Source organism: Prionailurus viverrinus, chromosome D1 (assembly GCF_022837055.1).
Source record: "Prionailurus viverrinus isolate Anna chromosome D1, UM_Priviv_1.0, whole genome shotgun sequence".
NCBI lineage: Eukaryota > Metazoa > Chordata > Mammalia > Carnivora > Felidae > Prionailurus > Prionailurus viverrinus.
In genome coordinates this window covers 27,155,903-27,171,413 of record NC_062570.1, presented here as the reverse complement: position 1 = coordinate 27,171,413, position 15,511 = coordinate 27,155,903, and the positions used below count along the sequence as shown (strand labels likewise).

General features: G+C 35.9%; 1 protein-coding gene across 3 annotated transcripts in view; it reads left to right on the top strand.

Moving 5' to 3' along the window:
- The window catches only part of ZBTB44 (zinc finger and BTB domain containing 44), a 68,210-nt gene that overhangs the window by 24,639 nt on the left and 28,060 nt on the right, over window positions 1-15,511 (top strand). For 2 of the 3 annotated variants that reach the window (XM_047877618.1, XM_047877619.1), the window contains exon 2: window positions 14,006-15,079. The exons of the other annotated variant lie outside the window; for it this stretch is intronic. In XM_047877618.1, coding sequence (XP_047733574.1) covers window positions 14,062-15,079 — 1,018 coding nt within the window. In that variant the 5' untranslated portion in view covers window positions 14,006-14,061. The remainder of the gene's footprint in view (window positions 1-14,005; window positions 15,080-15,511) is intronic. 3 annotated transcript variants of the gene reach the window in all.

The following is a 15,511-nucleotide window of genomic DNA, read 5'->3' as shown; positions in this document are numbered from 1 at the left end:
GAAGGTTTTATAGACTACATGAGTAGGAACGAGGAATTTATGGTAGGCATTTGTTGATTGGTTAAAGCCGGGTTACTTTCCTTATATGGAGCAAAGGAAAGTCTTGGAGGCAGGTTGTGCTGAGCAGGCAAGTGCTATTGGTTAGCCTAGGCTTTACTTTTCTGGAAGAGCCAAGCACAGAAACTTAGCTAAGTTCTAGTTTGCTAATGTGGGGCTTAGCATGGTCTGGACAATTGATTTGTATATGGTAGTATTTTTTTTTTTTTATTAGTATATGGTAGTATTTCAGTATTGATTAGTATATTCTATTGATCGGTTTATGTTTCCTTTTACCCACTGTGAGACATAAGTCCACTGCTCCAATCAAGGAGGGACATGGAGACTTGGAGCAGCGTGAAGTGAGGCTTTAAACAATGTTCTTGCAAGAGCAGGTGTCTGATGGACAGGCACACTCAGGTCAGTTACAGCAGGCAGTTTATCTCCTAGCATCAAGTCCCTCCCCTGATTCCTCATTGGCTGAGTACCACAAAGGTTACAGCCTTATCCAGAAGTCACCTATGCTCATTTAAGGCCAAAAAGTAGTCTGATTGGAACAAATGTACATTCCTTAAGGTGATGCAGAAACTTCAGTTCTTTGGCACAGGCTCATTGCAAAGCCCGCAAAAAATAAGCCCGTGAAATGGAAGACAGGGAAAAGTGAAGTGTCAGGAAGTGAAGTGTCTTACTTAGGGTTTGGGACTCCATTGTGCAGAGAGGGCGGGGTGGGGGGGCTCATACATATTTCCAGACAGCACAGCTTTTATTTGGTATTTCAGAAAACGAATTATCTCACTTCTCATACCACCTAAAATATACTTGAAATGTGTTTCTTGTAGAAACTTGTAGAAATAGTGTATTTGGATAATTTTCCATCTTTCTGTCTTTTTTCAATCCAATCTGATAGTCCTCTGTCTTTTAATTGGTATGTTTAGGCTGTTTACAATGAATGTAACAATGAGTGAAGTTTGATGAATTGGGCCTCCTTTTTTTTCACCCATGCCCCACTTATAGAACCTTTGGCACAACTGAGAATACTGGGACCCCAGTCATCCTTGTCTCAGCTCATGAAGTGATGGTTCCTTAACAGACAAGTACAACTAGAAGACCACCAGTTATTATTCCCCCTTTACCAAGCACTCAACACCTAGAGCAGGGGTATTGCTGAGAGAGGAGCTTACCATTATCTCCATCCTCTGCTCCAGAGCTCGTCTCAGAGATTTTGCCTGGGAGGAGAAGCAGACCATGAAACAGTTCCTCATCTCTTCTCAAAACAACTGACTTCATTTGAAACACAGTGTGTAGAACTTCAAAATTACAGGTGCTCTCAAGAACAGTAGTTGTGTTGAAAGGCAATTGGGAAAAGACTGTATTTAGTCAACCTACAGCCTAGACTGCTGGATGGTCTGCAGGAGAGAACCAAAAGAATAAGACGACCTATGGTCACAACAAATATCAAATCAAGGATCTCAGAAGCTGTTCCCTCAAAGGAGCCATAATTGGTTTGGATTAATTTATAGCGCAATTTATGCCCCAGGTCACTGTTGAAAAACAACAGAGCAATTAGTGGAATTTAACATCTGAGTGTGGTAAGGGAAAAGAGAGCCCTACTGATATCACTGTAAGTCTGGTAACTGTGGACATATCCAAAGATGCACCTCCCTGAGGAGTGACCTCAGAGGATTAACACTGTGGGTATTGGGGTGGCAGAATAGAGGTCACTTAAAAAAATCTAGCTAGTCACTAAAAAATAAAGCAGATATCAATAATAAATATCAGGAAGTGGGGTGAGGGAACAGTAACTGGAGTTGCTTACAATATATTGTTGGATTTGTCCTGTTTCCAACAAAAAAATTGTAAAACATGCAGAGAAATAAATTATGACCCAAACACTGGGGGGAAAGCAGGCCACACAAAAACTTCCTGTGCCTATAACAGACCAGATGTCAGATATAACAGAAAAAGACTCCCAACGTAGCCATTTATAAGTGTGTTCACAGAACTAAAGGATAACGGTTGAAGACGTAAAGGAATGTATAGTGACAATTTTGCATTAAATAGAGAATACCAATATTAAATAGAAACTGTGAAAAAGAGCGAAATGGAAATTTTAGAATTGAAAAGTACGGTAACTGAAGTTTAAAAAAAATTTATTATTTTTTTGCTATTATCTGGCAGGAAAAAGATTTAGGAAACTTGAACATAGCTCAGTAGAGATTATACAAACCAAAGAACAGAGAGAAAAAAAGATAAAAGTGAATAGTCTCAGAAAAATCTGGGACACCATCTAGCACACCAACATATGTATAAATGGGAATACTAGAAGAACTAGAGAGAGGGGTGAGGAACAGAAAAAAAAATTAAAAGAAATGATGGCAGAAAACATCCCAAATTTCTTGAAGAATGTAATCTACACATCCAGGAAATTCTGTGAACTCCCAAGTAAGAAAAATGCAAAAAGACCTATAAACTGACACATTATAGTAAAAATGCTGAAAGTCAAAGAAAAGGAGACAATCTTGAAAGCAGCAAGAGAAAACAGCTCTATACTGGAACCCTCCCTCAGGTTAACAGATGACTTCCTAGGAAAAAGTGGAGGCCAGGAAACAGTTGGAAAAAACACTCAATGTGTCCTTCAGAGAAGGAAACTGTCAACCAAGAATTCTATATTGTCTTTCTAAAATGAAAAGCAAAATATTTTACCAAATAGATAAAAACTGAATTTCTTACTGGCAGTCTTGCCTTACAAGGAATACTAAAAGAAAACCTAAGGCTGAAAGCAAATGACCCCAGATGGTAATTTGAACGCATGCATGCAAAAAAAAAAAAAAAAAAAGGCACTGACAGGTAGATATGTAATTATAAAAAACAGTAGAAATGAATATTTTTCTCCTCATAACTGATTTAAAAAGCAAGTTATAAAATATGTATATAGTATAATGTTGGGCCTATAACATGGAATATATTTGCCAGTAACAGCACAAAAATGGTAGGTGGGAACAAAGCTTTATTGGGATATACAAATGACTACAGATGGTAAAGTAATAATCATAACCATGTGTTTGTACCATTTATAGATATATATAAAGAATACTATAAAAGAGGGAAGTGAATAGAATTATATATGAGTAATGTTTTATATGTCACTAGCATTATTCTAGTAAAAATCTGAAGCTGATTCTGATAAGTTTAAGGTTTCTATGGTAAATTTTTGAGCAACTACTGAAAATATAACAAAAAAAAATAGTGGAAAATTGTGGAAGAGATTAAAGTTCTACATTAGAAAATGTTCACTTAATGCAGAAGAAAGCACTACAGGAAGAATAATGGAACAAAAAAGACAAAACATACAGAAACAAAGTAGAATGGCACACATAAACCCAGTATGTCAATAATATTAAATATGAATGAATTAAACAGTCAAAAAGCAGATATCAAACTGGAATAAAAAACATGAGCTAGCTATATGCTGTCTACAGGACATACATTTTAGATTCAAAGATAGATATAAATTGAAAGTAAAAAGGGATGGCAAAAGATGTATCATGCAAACAGCAACTACAAGAAAGCTGACCTGGTGGTGCCAACAACAGACCAAATAGACTTCTACAAAAAGTTGCTAGAGACATTTTATGATAAAAGGGTCATTTTATCAGGAAAATAATAATTACAGTACCCAAATAAGTATAACAAAAATGGATAGAAATGAAGAGAGGAACAGATAATTCAACATTAGTAGTTGAAGACTTCAATATACTGCTTTCAGTAGTGTATAGCTAGACAGAATCACCAGGAAATAAGCACTATAAACCAGCTAGACCTAGAAGACATCTATAGAACAGTTACCCAGCAACAAGAGTAGAACACACATTCTCATATAGCATATGGAACATTCTCCAATTGTAGACCATAGGCTAGGTCATAAACCAATAAATTTTAAAAGGTTGAGATAATGCAAAGTATGTTCTGAGAATCGAATGGTGTGAAATTAGAAATCAATAATAGCAGGAAAATGTTTCGGAAACTCAAAAATATGTGAAAATAAAACAACACACTCCTAAATAACCAGTGGGTCGCAGAAGAAATCAAACAGGAAATCAGAAAACATTCTGAGGTAAATGAAAATAAAGATACAACATGCGGAAATTTATATGCGGTAGTAGCAGAGCTTAGATGCACACGTATAACTGTAAATGCCTATATTAAGAGAGAAGGAGGATCTCAAGTTAAAAACCAACCTTCCACCTGAAGACACTGGAAAAAGAGCAAACTAAACCTAGAAAATAATAAAAATTATAAAGTAATACTATGAACAATGAACCCTCAAAAATGAAATTAAGAATACCGTTCCATTCACAGTAGCATCAAAAAGAATACTTAGAATAAATTTGACAAAGGAAATGTAAAACTTTTTTTTTTAATGTTTATTCATTTTTGAAAGAGACCGCATGACCTGGGGAGGGGCAGAGAGGGAGACACAGAAACTGGAGCAGGCTCCAGATTCTGAGCTCTCAGTGCAGAGCTTGACACAGGGCTCAAACTCACAAACAATGAGATCATGATCTGAGCCGAAGTCAGACGCTTAACCAGCTGAGCCACCCAGGCACCCCAAAATATTTTTGAAAGAAATTAAAGATAGTCTAAATATATAGAAAAATACCCCATGTTCATGGATTGAAAGACTCAATGTTGTAAAGATGACATTACTCCCCAAACTGATCTACAAATTGAGCACAGTCCCACCTGACTCTTTGTAGAGATTGACAACCTGATTCTAAAATTCATATTTTGTAGTTGCAAGGAATCCAGAATAGGCAAAGCAATACTGCAAAAGGACAAATTCAGAGGACTCACCCTTCCTGATTTCAGAGGGACTACAAAGCAACAGTGACCAAAGCATTTTACTGGTATAAAGATAGACATATAGAACAATGGAAAATAGGGGCACCTGGGTGGCTCAGTCGGTTGAGCGTCGGACTTCAGCTCAGGTCATGATCTCACAGCTCCTGAGTTCGAGCCCCGCGCCAGGCTCTGTGCTGATAGCTCAGGGCCTGGAGCATGCTTTTCAGATTCTGTGTCTGCCTCTCGCCCTGCCCCTAACCTACTCTCATTCTGTCTCTGTCTCTCTCAAAAATAAATAAACATTTAAAAAATTTCAAAACAAAACAGTGGAATAGAATCGAGAATCCAGGTATAAACCCATACATCTGTGCTTAACTGATTTTCAACAAGGGTGCCAAGACCATTCAGTGGGGGAAAATAGTCTTTTTAAGAAATTGTGCTGTGACAGCTGGAGAGCCACATACAAAGAATGAGGTTGAACTTCATACCACATATTAAAAAAAAATAATAACTCAAAAATCAAAGACCTAACTGTAAGAAGTAAAACTATAAGAAGACATAAGGGTAAATACTCATGATGTTGGATTTGACAAAGGATTCTCAAATATGACACCAAAAGCGCAAGCAACAAAAGGAAAAAATAGATGTTCTGCCTCATCAAAATTTAAAACTTTTGTGCTTCAAAGGACACTGTCAAGAAAGTGAAATGACAACCCACGGAATGACAGAAAATGTATGTAAACCCTCTGTCTGATAAGCAACTTGTATGTAGAGTATATAAGAACTTTTACATTATAGTTCAGTAAGATGACAACGAATAACCCAGGTTAAAAATGGACAAAGCATCTGAATAGACATTCCTCCAGAGGTTATACAAATAGCCAATAAGCACATAAAAAGACGCCTGACATCATTAGTTATCCGGGAAATGCAAATCAAAACCACAATGAAATACCACTTCACACCCACTAGGATGGCTAGACTCAAAATGTCAGCATACTAAAAAAATCTTTGAATTTAAACACTTTTAAAAGGGTGAATTGTATGGGATGTGAATTATGTCTGAAGCTGTTTTATAAAATATATAGTCATGTTACATATTAATAATTTCTTGATATCAGATAGTAAAAACAAATTTCCAATTATCTCATAAATTTATTATTGTTCATTTGTTTCAAATAAGATACTTCTGCACAGTGTGATTGATTCATAAAATCTTTTAAGTCTCTTTTAATCTACAAGTTCCCTATTTTAGTTCCCTCTTTATGTCTTTTTTTCGCCTTGCTATTTATTAGTTTTAAAAAACAAGTTTGTTGTCCTATGGAGTTTCTCATAATCTAGATTTTGCTGTTTGCATTGCAGTGGTATAGTTTAACATGTTCCTGTCACCGCTGTATTTCTTGTGAATTGATAGTTGGGTTTAAAGTTTTGTTCAGTCTTTTTCACTGCCTTTGTCAAGTTGTAAACCATTGATCAATACCTCTTCATTTGGGGGTGGGGGTTGCAAAATGGTTATCTTATACTTCTGATATTCCTTCATTTATTAGCTGGAACATTTCTAAATTTTTTTTTTCCAACGTTTTTTATTTATTTTTGGGACAGAGAGAGACAGAGCATGAACGGGGGAAGGGCAGAGAGAGAGGGAGACACAGAATCGGAAACAGGCTCCAGGCTCCGAGCCATCAGCCCCAGAGCCTGACGCGGGGCTCGAACTCATGGACCGCGAGATCGTGACCTGGCTGAAGTCGGATGCTTAACCGACTGCGCCACCCAGGCGCCCCAGCTGGAACATTTCTAAAGAGAAGCCTCCTTTCATATTGTTTGATTATCCAAAAATACCATTTGTATTGAAAAGCCAGGATAAATGCCTTATTCTTTCCTGTCTTTTAAAACCAGTTTTCAAAATAATTATTTGTTTCAATAGCATCTTTTAAAGGTGACAAATTAGCTTTGCTTTTGTTTCTAGTGTTAGATGAGCTCATGAATCTAAACCTGTTTCATGTGTTTATTAAAGAAGCTATCTTTAAAAGCCTCTTTGCTGTCTGTTAAGATGTTCCAGGTAGACATTTACTGGCCCAGAAATGCAATCAGCCATTTCTCTAAAGAGCCATGATTCTTTTTAGTGGGAAATGGAATTTGGAAGCCAGTCTAGGTGCTAGAGGTATTCATTATGAGTTCATACTGATACTTTTAATTCAAATTTAAGATTTTATAAATTCTAATTGCAACTTTTTATTTACCTTCAACCCTTGATAATAAATACATATAGATACAGTACTATATATCTATACAGTCCATACATATAGATACAGTACTATATACATAGCCAGACCAGATAGAAATACATACATATAGGTACGTACAGTACTATACATACATATAGATACAGTACTATATATATAGCCAGACCAGATAGAAATAAAATCTATCCATTCACATATTTCAAAGACTCTTCTGTGTATATTATGCTAGATACTAGACAGGATCAAAAAATAAATTAGATACCGTAAAGTGTTTTCACTAAATCCTTTTGTTCTGCCTGCCCCAAGCTTCTCACAGCTTGCCTTCACATTCTTTCTTACATGTTCTTTAGATGTCTTTAGTTCTAACAAAATCAATAGAATGAGATTCATCAGTGACTTACATAGGTCCAGCCCTAACCTCTTCCCTGAACTCCAGATCAGAATGGGCAATTTCATATATAAATTTATACAAATATGCCTCTCAAAAGTTTTTCAAATTTAGTATGTCTAAAACCAAAATATTCTTTCTGTTCATCATAAATTCCTACCAAAACCATTCTTTTTTCATTCTCTATCTTGTTTGGTGAAAACACCATCCCCTCAGTCACCCCCATGTCGGAGACCTAGAGTCAGATTCTTCTCTCCTAGCTACTCCCCTACCTGATCTCTGATAGGAAATCATGCCTAGGTCGTTTTGCCTCCCAAATATTCCTTAGATGTATTTTCTCTATCCTCGGTGCTTTATTTTATCATATACCCATACTGTTAACGATAGCTACCCTCAAATCTACCCTCTGAATTGCCATCAGAATAACCAAAAAAAATGTAGATATAACTATACTACTCCCCAATGGCTACTCATACCTATTGAATAAGATTTCATTAGGTCCTTAGCAGTGGCATAAACAAACATAAGTGCCTTGAGCAAAGCAATATCCCAAGTCTCAATTTCCTCTGTAAAATCGGATTATCATTTTACGTCATATGTGATAACATGTTTAAAGCTCCTACTGTTAACATCTGCTACAGAGTAGATAGTCACCTGGTATAGACAACTTCATATATTTCCAGCTGGATATTCCTTTTCTTAGAGGCATCTTAAAATCAGTGTCCCTTTCCGTAACCTTCTTTCTTTGATTGGTTTTAATTAGGATATAGGATTGAAATGAAATTATCTCAGTTCAGTTTTCACATAATGAAAACCTTGTTAGTATCATTGGGAGAGGTAGTGTCCAGTTTTAAATGTGTCAATATTTAAACATGCAAATTCTTATTAAATATTAAGTTTTCCCATCTTCCCAAATTAGTTTCAAGATTAGCAGTCTTCATCACTTTTTCTTTTATCATTTTAGACAGCCATCTCACTTTATATGCTAAGAGCTACTCCATTTTAATCTCAAATCCTCTGATAATTTTTATTAGCCAATCTCTAAATCAAAATAAACATAATTCAAGATATGATCTGTGTCATAAATAGAGTAGACATGAAATTTGATCTCCATTTCACTTCTATTCTGGCTTTTTCTGGAGGTAATAATAGTAACTAACATGTATTGGATGCTTACTTAATACCAGAAATTGTGCTAATTTAATCCTCTTGACTGTCTTGGAAGTGTGATTTCCATTATTCCTTTTACATAGGAGCAAACAAGAATAGACAGATGAAGTAACTTGACTGAGATTTAATTCCTTATTTATAAGAGTAAGCATTCAAAACCTAAGATTTGTCTAACTTAAACCTTTTTTTTTTTTCTACAACTAGGCTATATACCTTATTTGTCAAAAACATTTCAACCCAACTACAAAATGACCACATAGGATTTAGCAGCTACTGCTTACTGCTTTCATAAGCATGTATGCTATTCATCAGGGATTTGGAATAAAAGGGAGGGGTGGGCAGGAAGGAAACTATTTCTGAATTACTAGTTCAAATTGCAAACTATTACACAAATAGATTTTATTACTTTTAAGTGCTGCATGAATTCTACATTAGTATAAATTGGAATTAAGTAATATTTTATTCAAGAATTTTGAATGAGCTCTTAATCTGTAACTACATACATATTCATATACATATACACACGGGAAAATGAGAAGTTTCTTTAAAAGAATTACGTAATTGATAAAAATTTCAGGTTATACTCTCTGGCTTCCAAAGTATCCATATTATGGATGACTTTTTCAAATAGTGTAGTTTCATCATAAGTTTTGTCACAATATATGATATTGCAGTATCTCCAAAATATGTTAGTCCATGTCATTTTTTTATTATAGAATTTATCATGAGACTCAGTTTCCACAGACATATATTGGGAGATGCATATCATAAATGCATGGTATACAAGGCATTTCCCAGTCTAATATTCATCTTCCTCTCTTCCCATACAGCTAGCTATATCAGGCTTTGTAGTTTATATGTGTAACCATTACATTGAACAAGCATAACTTGTGGAAGCTACTCATAATCCATTTTATTTTTGTCTTCCATTGTCCATTTAAGTGTATTCTGTGGTGTTAAGTTCTTCCTTCGGCTCCTTGAAGGGCAAGTCTTTTCTGGTTACTTTCAGGAATTGACTATTTTCAAGAACTAATAAACTTAACTCAGAGTTAAAGGATTCCCTCCTTTCCCACCTCAGTTGTACCATAGGCCTATAGTGAAAAGTGAGGTTTATTTGGCTTCCTTTTTCTTTTGGTTTTTCTCCTCTTTGTCCTTTTATTCCTCTTCATTTGCTAACTGTGGTTTCTGGCCTCTTCAGGTTGAGAGAGGCAAGGGTTGAGTAAGAATAAAAGATCTTTAATAGTAATAAAAGCAGCAGCAGCAACTAATGTTTAATACAACATTTATTTTCTGCTAGGTACTGTACATATATTAGACCAGTTAATCCTCAGAAATCTCTGAGGTGTATTCTGTTATCCCTTTTTTTACTGTTGAAGAAGTTAAAAGCACAGGTTAGTGACTTGCCTAAGGTCACCAGCCTACTGAACATAAAGGCAGTGCCAGGATGCAAACCCAGCACTCTGGCTCCATAGTCCCTTCTCAACCACTCTACTGTGTTGTTTTTATATACTGTTGGGAGATGATAAGCATACTTCCTAGTCTTGGCCAGACTTTAAATCAGACTTCTACCCTTTAGATTTTTTTCAAGTGTGACATACATTTTCCATAGGCCGAAGACAAAGAGCAAACATGTCTCAACCCATTTGCCTTGCAGAAGAGTAGGAGGGAGTAGGATGGGGTTTGGAACTCAAAGCACACTGATGACTGTCTGCAAAAATCTTTTTGTAACATTTAACTCTTTGAACATTGTAGGTGAATATAACTCAAAGTTGAAAGACTGTTTTCTACTACCTTATTGCATAGGTGGACTTGCATCTCACTTTGGCCAGCAGTATCTGAGGCCTCTACCCAAACCAAGATTGAAATGGTTTCATTTTAAGACCCCCGTGCACATGCTCTCCAAATGCCATTTAATTCCCTGCCTTCGACATCTTTGTTCATGCACATAGTCCCTGGATTAAGACTATGTCACTTGCTCTGAAGGCATGTGCTTTCCTCCCTGAACCACATGATCCCAATCAAACCAAGCACTCTTTATAAGCCAGGCTTTTAAAGAAACCAGTTTACTGTAGTTCAGCAAATCAAAGAAAAACTTTATATATAGTCCTCCCATTTTCTTTCTCTCCATTTCATTCCTATGAGAGAAATCAGCAAGTATGTTAAACGGTGGTTTGCTTAGACCAGTTTTAGCTGCTTAGTTGTGTCGTGGTTATTTGACTTTGGGAATGGTGTATAAAGTAGATTTGTATTTGAACTCATCTTTGATAATGGTCAGATAATTACTTCAGTGGCCTTGCCTGGCTATCTTGACAAAGGGCTTTATGACTTTTATCCTTTCTGTTATCAGACAAGAAAGAGTCTCAGATTGAACCTTTTGTCTTCCCATGTTAGAATATTCAGTGGCCTTATATTTATTCAACTGGAAAGCTTTAGGTTTTTTCTTTTCTTTTTTCTCCTTCACATACACATTTATCTGCATAGAACATTCAAAGGGATGTTTATGGGATTGTTTGATGTTTGAGCTGACATTGCCTTCTGCATGCTCACATTTTTTAAAAAATTTTTATTTTAACTCCAGTATAGTTGACATACAGTGTTATATTAGTGTCATGTGCATGCTCACATTTAGAATGTCATACGGTGCCCATTAACAGTTTGCCAATACAATGCATAGATTGCACAGGGAGGCACATCATGATGGTGAGCAGTCATTGAGATCACTGTGTCATCCCATGATAGCCTGGAACTCCTTTCAAATGCTTTATCACCTGGAAGAATTCTACTTTAATTAGGCCCTATCCTCAGTGATGCCTCTTCTACCTTGTACATTCAGAATTATTTCATTTGTTGCTTTCACTCGTGTATGCTGCACACCTTTTGTACCTTGGTTAGGAACATGTCTTTTTCATGAGGCCTGTAAGCTTATTGAGGTCAAAGACAGTGTTTTATTTGTACTTGTGTACCTCCCTTCACATAATAAAGTGTCTCACATCTCTTGAATCCACTATTAAGGTTTCAATAATGTGAATAAAATTGGTTATATTTTGACTATTAGAATCCTGATTCAGTCTTACTAATACTTGTGCCCAAAACAAGGGAGGTAAAAATAGTAAAGTTATGCTCAGTTATAATCCTACCATACCTGCCATATTGTGTACAGTTCTGAAAACCACTTTTTTTTTTTTCTTCCTGAGAGAGAGAGAGCTGGGGAGGGACAGAGGGAGAGAAAATCTTAAGTGGGCTTCATGCCCAGCACAGAGCCCAACGCAGGGCTTGATCCCATGACCCTGGGGTTATGACTTGAGCTGAAATCAAGAGTTGGATGCTCAACCGACTGAGCCACCCAGTCACCCCCCTGGGAACCAGTCTTAAAGGAACATTAAAAAGTGAAGATTGTTGACAGCCAAGAGAGCAAGCAAATTTTAAGGAGCATTTAAAGGGACTAGGGATCTTTGAAGAAGAGAAATCATAGGAAAGAATGGAATGTGATTGCCATCTTCATTTTTGAAGGCTTTTTCAAGGGGAAGGAAAAAGTAGACCTACCCTGTATGACTTCGTAGTTTTAACCAAGAGTACCTGAAACCCTGGTTTTGTAGCAGTATGCTGGAGTTTTGTTTTTTGGTTTTTTTTTTTAAGAAAAAAATTTCTAATGTGCAAAAAAAAAAATAAAACCAGAGGGAATAAATATCTCCTACCAATAAATACTCGTATACTCCATACTCCTATACTCCTATACTCCAATAAGTACCAATAAATACTCCTAGCAATGATTCCTTTGAAGATGATGAACATTCCATTTGAATATGATACATTATTCTGTATACAGTTTCAGAAGGATCTGTATACAGTTCCTTTAGGGAACTCATGAATCTCAGGTTAAGATCTCATGTTCTCTTGCGTTGTGTGTGTGGCATAGATACAAATACTCTTTCATCACGTTTTTCACTAAATATATAATAATAACTACTGTTGAGTGTTCACTCTATGTCAGTAATTGTGCATTCATTTAATACTCAGAAGCAAACATTTTTCCAGGTCCATTAAAGATTCATCATCTGTAGCACCTTTTAAAAGTGATGGTTGTATTTTTGAAGCATTTGAAATCTTCTTTTACCTAGAGACAACTTACAATAAGTATTTCTCCAAATTGGCTTTGTTTTGCATTTATTTCAGTACTAACAGTAAAAAAAAAAAAAAGTTATTTATCACAGATAAAATGACTGATGTACATTGTTGATATTTTTTTACACTGGGAAAGTACAGTGATCTAAGAGTCAAAGGATCCAGATCGTCGCTTTGGTTGTCATTCATTGGTCACATAACTTTTCTGAGCATTAGCTTTCTTATCTTTACTAAGGGGATAATATAAGCCTGCCTGACTTCACATAGAGGGTGTAAAAAGAGGTTAGGGAGAAAGTGCTGTAAAAACTGAAGCATTATTAGATGTGCTAATTTAAAACTATTTGAGAATATCAGTTTTTTGTATTTTTAGTAAATAAATGTGAAATCTTGTCAAGGCAAAACTAACTTCTTTTTTTAAGGGAAAATCCAATCAACTGATTGATTTCTAACCATTTTTTAAAATAAATTTACTTCCAGAAAGTTTGTTTCATTGTATTGGTAATATAAATAAATTATTAATGTATTAGTAATATAAATAATACAACAATAATAACTGGTTTCATTTGTTGAGCATTCACAAAGTGCCAAATGCTGTGCTAACCACAGTATATATTGTTTCATTTAATCCTGAAATAACCATGGAGGAATTGTTGAGGAAAGAATCCAGACCTATCACATTCTAAAACTTGAAGTCTTAACCACCTATATTTATTCACTTTATAGCCTAAAAGAGGCAGTATATATATAGCATCGATGTTAAGAGGGTAAGCTGTGGAACCAGCCTGTCTGGATTTGAATCCTGGCTCTGCCACTTAATAACTTTCTGACTTTAGCAAGATAGTTAACCTTTTTCTGTTAAACAGGGGTAATGATGTACTTCTTGACAGAGAGATGACAATCAACTAAATTATCAAATGTGAAGCATTTAGAACAGTGTCTGACATATAGAAAACACTCTTTAATTCTCTTATATACAAACTATTATTATTTAAAACTATCCAGCTCCTTTAAACATTAGCTCACAGACTCCACTGATAGAGTTTGGGGAAATGTTAGAGAAAATAATATATTCTCTACCTTGAACTTTCTCACTACCATCCTTCAGCTTTTTTATTTAACACAGTGGCTACATGAAAATAAAGTAAGCCACCTTCTATTTCAACCACTAAACTATCAATTAATGCTTATTTTATATATTTTTTAGGACATTTCTGATTCATTTGCATCCTTGAAGAGCATCTGTAGAAGAGGAAGGAAAAGATGGGTGTGAAAACATTTACTCATAGCTCCTCTTCCCACAGCCAGGAAATGCTTGGAAAGCTAAATATGCTGCGAAATGATGGACATTTTTGTGATATCACTATTCGTGTCCAGGACAAAATCTTCCGGGCACATAAGGTGGTACTAGCAGCTTGCAGTGATTTCTTTCGCACCAAACTTGTAGGCCAAGCAGAGGATGAGAACAAGAATGTGTTGGATTTGCATCATGTTACAGTAACTGGCTTTATACCCCTTTTAGAATATGCGTACACAGCCACTCTGTCAATTAACACAGAAAATATCATTGATGTTCTAGCTGCAGCCAGCTATATGCAAATGTTCAGTGTTGCTAGCACCTGCTCAGAGTTCATGAAATCAAGCATTTTATGGAATACACCCAACAGCCAATCAGAAAAGGGTCTAGATGCTGGACAAGAAAATAACTCAAACTGCAATTTTACTTCCCGAGATGGAAGTATTTCTCCTGTGTCTTCAGAGTGCAGTGTGGTAGAAAGAACCATTCCTGTCTGCCGAGAATCCCGGAGAAAGCGCAAAAGCTACATTGTTATGTCTCCTGAAAGTCCTGTGAAGTGTAGCACGCAAACAAGTTCTCCCCAGGTATTGAATTCTTCAGCTTCCTACTCAGAAAATAGAAATCAACCAGTTGACTCTTCTTTAGCTTTTCCCTGGACTTTTCCTTTTGGAATTGATCGAAGGATTCAGCCTGATAAGTCTAAACAGGTAGAAAATACCCGGACTTTAGAATTACCCGGCCCATCTGAGACAGGTAGAAGAATGGCTGATTATGTGACTTGTGAGAGCACAAAAACTGCCTTGCCACTGGGTACCGAAGAAGATGTCCGGGTCAAAGTAGAAAGGTTAAGTGATGAGGAAGTCCATGAGGAAGTGTCTCAGCCTGTCAGTGCATCTCAGAGTTCACTGAGTGATCAGCAGACAGTGCCGGGAAGCGAACAAGTCCAAGAAGACCTTCTGATTAGTCCACAGTCTTCCTCTATAGGTATAATGTCTTCTGTGTGTTTCATGATGTTTTTCTGTGTTTTTCAAGTCAGTATGAGCATTTTTAAGTATCTTTTAGATCAAAGTTTTGCGCTGGATCCTATAGGAAACATTAAAAAGAATAAAACATGATAACTGGATTTTTTTAGATGCTATTAGTACTTTTTTTTTTTTTTTTTTACAAGTTATGGATTGGGAACGAGAGAGAATAGTTAAACGATTTCTGATGAGATAAAGGCAGATTATGTTACATATGAATTGTGAATTATTTTCAATGCAAAATGTACCAGTTTTTAAAAATCCAGTTAGTGTTTTATTCTTTCTCAAAATATTTACTGAAAACTTACTATGTGTCAAACGTTGGGGATACATGATAAAAAAGACATAGTCTCTGCAACTGAGGATTTAATAGTCTAATTGAGAAAGCAGATGT